At 49.8% G+C, this 8,402-nt stretch overlaps 1 protein-coding gene across 1 annotated transcript; it reads right to left on the reverse strand.

Moving 5' to 3' along the window:
- Positions 1-5,836: 5,836 nt before the first annotated feature.
- On the reverse strand, positions 5,837-8,123 carry LOC124696971 (fe(2+) transport protein 1-like). Its single transcript, XM_047229626.1, has 2 exons — positions 7,479-8,123; positions 5,837-6,292 (listed from the first exon to the last, which is right to left on the reverse strand). The coding sequence occupies exons 1-2, from the start codon at positions 8,121-8,123 to the stop codon at positions 5,837-5,839; spliced, it is 1,101 nt and encodes a 366-aa protein (XP_047085582.1).
- Positions 8,124-8,402: the final 279 nt, after the last annotated feature.

The raw sequence follows: 8,402 nt of genomic DNA on the forward strand, positions 1-8,402 counted from the left end.
CTTCTTCGAGGGCTTCGAGCTTTGATACCAAACCAAGACTTAGACAAAATTTAAGGCATGAAGGAATTAACAGGCACATCAGGATAACGTACCGCGGACCCGAAACCGTTGGTGTGGATGTCGTTGTTACACACGTGAACGTGAAGTTCACGCGGAATCTTGATGAGGAGCCGGATCCTCTTGTCGATGGCGTCGGCGGAGAGATTATCTTTCGTGGAGCGCATCGGATCGTCGCGCCCCGTGTAGTGGAACATCAAGCGGTCCCGATGCTGAAGTGGCTGGATCCGCTTGGTGAACCAAGACATGGTAAGGTATTTCCCCGATAGCCCCTCCTCCGTGAGCTTGCAGATCCGCCTAACAGCGCGGGTCAGCTGAGGCGACTCGAAGAGGTGAGGGCACTGTGTCCATGCCGGAGTTTCGCTGGCGGGGCTGTTCTTGAATAATGGCAGTTTTCTGTCGCTCGCCGGGTCGGAGACGTCCTTCAGATAGAAGAAGCCTCCGGACCAGTACCGCGCGGATTCGTGGCGGTCGGTATGGGGGTAGACGCGGCCAGGGCGGACCATGAAGGTGATGGACCCGCAAGTTGCCAGCTCAGAGGTTTGGCGGATCTTCTCCTTCTTGACGGAGAAATAGTATTGGAAAAGAGGAAGTTCGGGAGTTACCCGGAGGTGGCCCTCGCAGAGAGTGACATGGTTGCTGATCGCCAGGACGCTGTTTGGCGATATGTTGTGGGGCTGGAGCCCGTACGCCTTCAGGATTTCCGAGAAGAAATCCGATGGCGGAAAAGAGAAACCTCGCTCCACCAGCGCCTTTGTCACCACCATCTCGCCATCCTGAGGGGCTGGAGCCAGGGAACCCGGAACTGTTCGCCAGCTTCCGAGGAGTAGAAAACCTTCCGCCTCCAAGTTCTTCAGTTCCGTTTCAGTGGTGGTGCAGGGCCACCATTTCCCTTTGGCTTCGGAATCTCGCTGACGAGCCTTGGATTTCCTAGCGGCAATCTCTTCCGCTTTCTGTTCTGCCCGTTCCTCCCCGGAGGCTTTCTCCGGGTTAGCAGAGGTACCTTCGGTATCCTTGCCGGAGTCCTTGATGGGATCCATATGGACCGGGACGAAGGGTGGAGGGGCGGAGGAGATAGGAGTTGCCATGATGGGCTCGGAGGTTGGAGGCGGAGTCACAGAAGACATCTGAAGAGAAAAGCAGTGGCGGAAAACGTAATTTAGTCGGATCCACGACATCTTCCTAAAGGATCATCCCTTCCAACTACGACGAAAGACTGAAGCTCGAGAACTCACCGTAATGGATTCCGCGGTGGTCGGAGGTCGTCGGCGACAAGGATTTTGCGCGGTGGCTCGCTGACGTTAAGAACACGATGAACTGTGCGGTGGCGCAACAGCTCCGGTGAGATTCCGGCGGGTTTTCCGGCAGACTCCGGCGCGGCGGCGGAGGAGCTCAAGGGCGGCGCTTCGCAGAGAGGTAGAAAGGGGGGTGAATGGGAGGTTAGAGGGTTGACGGTGGATATTTATAGGTTGTGGGAGGAGATTCGTGCTCCGCATCCTGTGGTCGGAACGCAAGCGTCGCGCCGTTGGATGCGTGACACGTGTCGAAACCCTAAACGGTAAAAATGGCTAAGGATAAGTTACCGCTCAAATCGCGCGGAAATGGCGCCAGAATTGGCGGAACCGTTTGAACCTTTTAAGGTTCCGGGTTGCAGCGCGAAGATACTCGGATCCTTGTCTGCTGCAGGGGAGTAACCCGGAGACTTGCTGTGTGCTGTCGATGGATGAAGTCCCGCAGGATGAGGGGATTTTCCGACTAAAAGTTGGGAAAGAAGAAAATGTGAAGTTGGAGTTCTTCAAGTTTCTCCGCATTACCAACATTGCCGGAGACCATAAGGTGCTAGCAAGCCGGAAACTGAAGGTGAAACTCGGAGAACTCTGGGGGCTACTGTTGTGGGTATACTTCATGGGTGTACCATCGACAGTGCCTAGATCCGGCAAGCCCGGGTGGCCCATAGACGGTGATGTGGCATGTGGCCCATCGGGCGGCCCAGTTGCTGTTGATCATGAAGGTTGAAGTCCGGCCCAGGATCAGTTAGCCGGATCTGCACCGACCTTAGGAGGAACCCGGATTCGAGGAGGCCCATGAGGAACCCGGATCCAGTACGACGTATAAGGAAGGCGGATCCTTGACGTACACGGCAAGACATTGTACCGTAGTTAGGCAATCTGTAATCGGGCTAGGACTCTCCATGTAAACCCTAGATCTGTGCGCCTTTATAAGCCGGATCCCGGGAGCCCTAGAGGCACAACCACAACCATTGTAACAACGCGAAAGCGCCCAGATAATTCCAGACAAGCAGCAGTAGGTCCTGTCCTCGTGCAGGTGTTCCGAAGCTGGGTAAATCGCGTACCACCGTCCCGTGTGCACTCCGCCCTATGGCCCCCACTTCTTCTCCCCCTCGTGAGGATCCCTCCTCCGAGGTACCATCGAATAGGCAACGACACGTCCCGAGCCCGTCCCCACTACACAGTGAACGATTCGGGCACGCCGGACACAACGAAATGAGATGCGAGTAGGCGCGGGCCTGACGTGTCAGCGGCTCGGACGCTCAACCGCCGCCTACGTAGCGACGGTGCAGTTGCCGGGAAGGGAAACCGTCGCATTGGCAACCGCGTCGACCGACGCGCCAACCACCGAATGGAGCGCAAACTCCTCGGAAGAGCAACCGCCGCTCTTTTCGACTTCTGCGCCGCCGTTCATCCGCGCTCAATAAGACCCGTACGTAGGCGCTTTCGGATCTTCAATCGGCCGTCATTCATCCAAGCTTCTCCTCACGATGAGCTACATCTCTGATCTTCCATCTGACACCTCCAGCGAGGGCAAACCTGCAGGATGGCGTCATTGGTGGGATAGAGTCCGGACACCCAGCAGCGGCGATGATTCCCCGCCGCCACTGGACAGCGCGGATGAATGGCAGGGCGTGGAGGAGGAGGCGGAGGCGGAGGAGGAAGGGTCTGAGGAGGCGACGACGGCGGCGGCCCGTGCGAAGGCGAAGGCGGATGCGAAAGCGAAGGCCAAGGCGCAGCTGATGAGCACCGGCGATGATGAGGAGGACACAAGTTTCTCCGACGCGTCGACCGACACCGCCTCTTCGGAAGAGGTGACGAGCAGGAAGCGCCACCATGATGAGGACAACGAGGCGGGGCCATCATCAAAGAAGAAGAAGTAGTTGAAAATAATTTATATGTAATTTGATTATGTTTTTTCAAAGTTTTTATATGTAATTTGTTTATGTTGCACCGATTTGAATATTTGTAAAGAGTTTTCTTCTATCTATTAAAATTAATTTTTAAATTTTGGGGATGAGTTTGGGGACGCGGCTGGAAAGCGACATCCCCAAATACGACACGAACAAAACACATCCGCAAACGCGACGGACGCCACTAGAGATGCTCTCGCTACATCACGTGTAGACGTCTAGTGTAGTGGTATGGCCTTCTTTGCCTAATTTATCAGGCACGAAATACGTACTATAGTATTTGGCTTGCGCTACGACAGTACGCGGTGCATTTCACAACAAACGATGAGCTGTTTGATTCTCAGGAGGGCCAACGAAATTGCGAGAGCCGCTTTGTCCAGCCCGCCAACATCTGACCGATCGAGGGGCCTAAAGAAGGCAAAACCTATACACCGACCAGGTCGGTGGTTACCGGCCACCGCACACCCCCTGGTCGGGTATGGGCCAGGCCCATTTGTGGCTATTTGGCCTGTAACAGTTCGTTTTTTCTTTTTTCTTTTCTGGTTTCTTTTTTCTGTTTTCTTTTCTTTTTTCTTTTTTCTGGTTTCGGTTTTGTTTGTATTTTTTTAGATTCGAAATTTTTTATTTTTAAAAATTGTTTAAATTGAGAAAATGTTTAAATTCAAAATTGTTCAAATTTGAAAACCGTTCAAATCTAAAAACCGTTCAAATTCGAAAACCGTTCAAGTTTGAAAATTTGAAAATTGTTCAAATATGAAAATTGTTCAAATAGAAAAAGCGTTCATTCGAAATTTGTTCATAATTTAAAAACGTTCAATTTTGAAAATTGTTCGAGTTAAAAAATTATTCAAATTTCAAATTTTGAAAAATATTCAAATCGAAAAAATGTTCAAATTTAAAAACTGTTTTGGTTTCAGAAAACTGTTCAAATTTTATGAAAAACATTTTCTCAAAAAAGTTTTTAAAACAGTTAGATTTTAAAAAACGAAAATATAAACAGAAAAGAAAAAACAGAAAAGAAGGAAGAAAAAGGAAAAAGAAACTCACCTGACGTAATGGGCCGCGGCCCACTAAATTACCTGGATCGTGGGAGGGTGTGCGGTGCCGAACAGCCACCGACCAGATCGGTGGCGAGGAGCTCCCCTAAAGAAACCGTCTGCGCCGATTGCACGCCGACGATTCTTGGCCCAACCTGCGGTCTGGAGCCCAGTGAAGGAAGTTCCAACTGATTACTACGTCAACTTTTTTTTCCCCAGATTCTAAAAAGAACACGAATTCTTTTCTTCGACTATTATTGCCTACTCAATACAATGTCAAGTTTCGATTTTTTTTTGAGAAACACAGTACAAACGCAGACGCTCACATACACACGTACACACTCACCCCTATGGATACACACACGCACACCCTACCCCTATTCGCTTTTATTCCTTCTTTATTTTTCCTCGTGTCTACTAGGTGCTGCTACCATACAAAACGTACTTTGCACTTGCCAAAATAATAAGAACCAAACGATATAAAATTTGACCAAGTCAATACCTAGAATGCTAAATCAATATCATTACATTCACGATAATGTATTTTTTTTTTTGGTGGTATACATTTGGTACTATGGTTAAAGATAATTTTATCAATAAATTTGTCAAAATTGAGTTCATCTGACTTTTTGAGAAACTTGCATGCATCGTACTATGGCGAGGGCAGGTACTCACACCATTCTCTCCTCTACGACCTGCAGGGGATTAATTTGACGTATTACTCGAGTAAACTATGGTTTACATTGCTTGGGCGTCTAGCGTAATGATGAGCGTGCTCCGGGTATTCGGGAATTCCATCTTCCACCTACTCCATCATTGGATGTCACTAGAACGAGTCAGATATCATCCATCCGATTATTGGAGCATACCCTCACTCAATATTTGGGTGCTATTGTAGCATCATTGCAACATTTTATTTCACATTGGAATAAAAATGTTGCAAAAATCACGACAACATTTTGAAGAACATATGGAGCCAAAAGTAAGAGAGTATGCAGCAAATCTCCATCAGCCACAGCAAAACTCCAAGATAAAAGTCAACACGCTTGCATCATCATGTGAGGGACAATATTTAGATTTGTTAATGAAAACATTTCCAGCATTGCAAGAAGAATTACAGCACACACCCAAAATCAGTGCAGCATCTTCCTCATGTCTTCGCATCAAAACGTGCATGAGTTTGAAGCATGTAAAAAACACGCAAAAATTAACGGAAACTAAACTTGTGATGGATCGGTGGATCAGGCTCGCCGGAGCCCCCTCGGTGTCAAATCTAGCGACCCAGACCTATTCCCAAATATGACATGTGGACAGCGAGTAAACATGAGCAAAGTATCGTCAGTTTTTACACATAGCATTTCTTGTCCATTAGACGTGTACGACAAGTACAAAGATTACAAGTTTACAACGTGACCTGCTGGCTGAGGGTGATCCATCACGCGAGCTTAATTACTAGTCTAGGGCGGCAATGCATAGTTGCATACTACACGTAGAGCATACAGGGCGTGGCCACGCCACGCGCGGGAGAGCCGTCGCACGGTCACGCCCACTTGGCCATGACGGACATGCCGCCGGCGCCGAGGAGGACGGCGGTGAGGCAGATGAGCTGGAGCCTGACGCTTGCCTGCAGCTTGGGCCCCATGAAGTCGGCGGCGAGGAGCTCCACGAGCGCCATGTAGTGCAGCAGCCCGGCCGAGGCGGCGTTGAGCAGGCCGACGACGATGAGCGCGGTGGGGCTGTTGTCCTTGTAGACCTTGGTGAGCGCCAGGCCGAGCGCGATCCCGAAGGGCGTGGTGGTGGAGAAGAAGAAGACGAGGCCAGCCTTCATCTTCATGCCATACTCCGCCTGGAGGATGCAGCCGCCGAGGCCCATGCCCTCGAACATCTGGTGGAAGCACATGGCCGCCACCAGCGGCCGGATGGTGCACACGCTCTGCGATGCCCCCATACCCAGCCCGATCACCACCGAGTGCACCACGATGCCCATCTCGAGAACCTGCACTCGGCAGAGAAATTAATTAAGCATGTGTGCATCATTGAAACAGAAACTAGACGTGCAATGGTACGGTTTTAAATTCGAAGGCAACAGCTAGCAGAGCAGAATCTCCTGCTGCGTTTATGCTGGTTAGCGTGATTGCTTCAGAAAGAAAGGTTAAAGTGCTGACTTTACTTTCACGATTGTACTTGACGAATTTCATACTAGCTTGTAGTCAGAATGCACAATTTTGTTTATAAAACTTAATGAGGAAAAAAGTCATTAACTTAATCTATCTGTTGGAAGCCTCAATTAGTAGCCAATACTGAGGGAAAAAGTCAGCTTTGCGTGGATCATGATTGCTAAGTTTGATTTATTATGGAAAACTAAAGTCAGACATGTATAGTACCTCCTACTTAATTGGGCTAATAACTAAACTTATCCTGGCGTCGACATATGCTAAGCTGTCATGTAGACAAATGGGGGATTAGCTTGGTCGTTTTTCACTTTATGCCACCATGTTTGGCTTATTTCAGCTGTCGATTTCAAGTCGCGACAACCAAATGCGGCATTAGCTTGGTCGTTTTTCACTTTACAGCAGTGAAAACATTTGGACGAAAAATTCTCGGAGTAAGTGAGAAAGATATGCTAATCCATGTGTGCATCGTTTTCATGTGAGACAGAGTCAACGAGGGGCCATTTGGAGTCTATTGGCGGGCATCTCCCTCGATTGCCCCCTGAAGATCTTAAGTTTTTTTAGGGTACTTTGTACGTACGGCACCCAATTGGCATCTGACTAGTATATATATATATCGTGGCCCATGTATTGTAGGAGTGTAACATAGCTAGATACATGGTCAACTGTTTAACCAATCTCCAAGACACTTTCAAGATCTATAGTCGCTATCCTTTAACGATCTCCAAGACACTTGAAAGACATAATTTGGAAGCCTCAATCGCTATCCTTTTTTTCTTCTTCATATTTGTGTACGTACTCGAAACAAGAAGGTTAATTAACTAGGAGTACTCCTTGGCGAGTTGCAGGCTTTTATCAGTATATCTTTCGGGTACGGATTTACAGATTACTACACCTATGGCTGACTTGGAATAGTTGGAAATATGATAGAAGTACGAGTTCATTGAGATCAGTGACAGCAAGAAAAAAAATATACAGTAAAATTATGTGCAAAGTGCAACACAAGATTACCTGAACGACGACGCGGTTCCGGCGTAGCTGCATCTGGCCAGCCTCGGCGTCGTCGGGCTTGGCTACCGCCATTCCATGGCCATGACCGTGGCCGTGGCTGTGCCAGTGTGCTCCTTGCTCCGGGCTCTCGTGGTCGGCGACCACAGCAGTGCTGGGGCCGGCGCCGCCCTTCTTCCGGTTGTAGAAAGTGAGCATGAGCGAGTCGACCATGAGCGTGAAGACGGCGGCGAGCATGGCGACGAAGGCGGTGAAGGGGAAGTCCCCCCACGGCTTCTTCGGGAGGCAGGGCGAGTTGAGGTTGTTGAACGAGTCCGGCAGCACGTGCATGTACCCGGTGGCGAGGATGACGCCCGACGCGAAGGCCTTGACGACGGAGAAGAGGCTGCGGTCTGGTTGGAGCGCCGGCACCGACCGTGCGAAGAGCGGCAGGCACACGCCGATCACGCTGGAGATGAGGATGGTCGGGATGGCGATCAGCTTCAGGCGCAGCGCCTTGGGGACGTTGTGGCAGGCGCTGTCCAACGAAGGGTCGGCGCACTCGTCGGACGCCGCCGGTGACTGTTGTGCATCGGCGAGGAGGGGAGTGGAGAAGATGAGAAGGAGGGTGAACGAGACGAGAGCTAGGGCCTGCGACGACGACGACATTGCTCGATCTTGGTGCGGTCTTGACGGCCTTGTTGAGAACTCGGGAGGAGTTAGCTTATTTTGAGCAGCTTTCTCCGATCCTGTTGACTTTAGTGAGGAGCTAGCTACTTGTGATTCTGCACTTGTACGGTTGTACTATGGATGAGTAGTGTCGTACTTTGATGTTGTGTGGGTGAGGTTTATATAGGGTTTGAAGCAGGTGGAAGCTTAGGGTCAGGCCCACTTCAGTTCATGGGTATTTAAGTAAATACCCTAATATTTTTTTTCAAAATAGGGGTA

The sequence above is a fragment of the Lolium rigidum genome, chromosome 3 (assembly GCF_022539505.1).
Source record: "Lolium rigidum isolate FL_2022 chromosome 3, APGP_CSIRO_Lrig_0.1, whole genome shotgun sequence".
In the NCBI taxonomy this organism is placed as follows: Eukaryota; Viridiplantae; Streptophyta; class Magnoliopsida; order Poales; family Poaceae; genus Lolium; species Lolium rigidum.

Coding starts and splice junctions, on each gene's coding strand:
- LOC124696971 (XM_047229626.1), bottom strand. CDS start 8,123: ATGTCGTCGTCGTCGCAGGCCCTAGCTCTCGTCTCGTTCACCCTCCTT. Junction 6,293..7,478: donor GGAACCGCGTCGTCGTTCAG/GTAATCTTGTGT, acceptor TGCCGAGTGCAG/GTTCTCGAGATGGGCATCGT.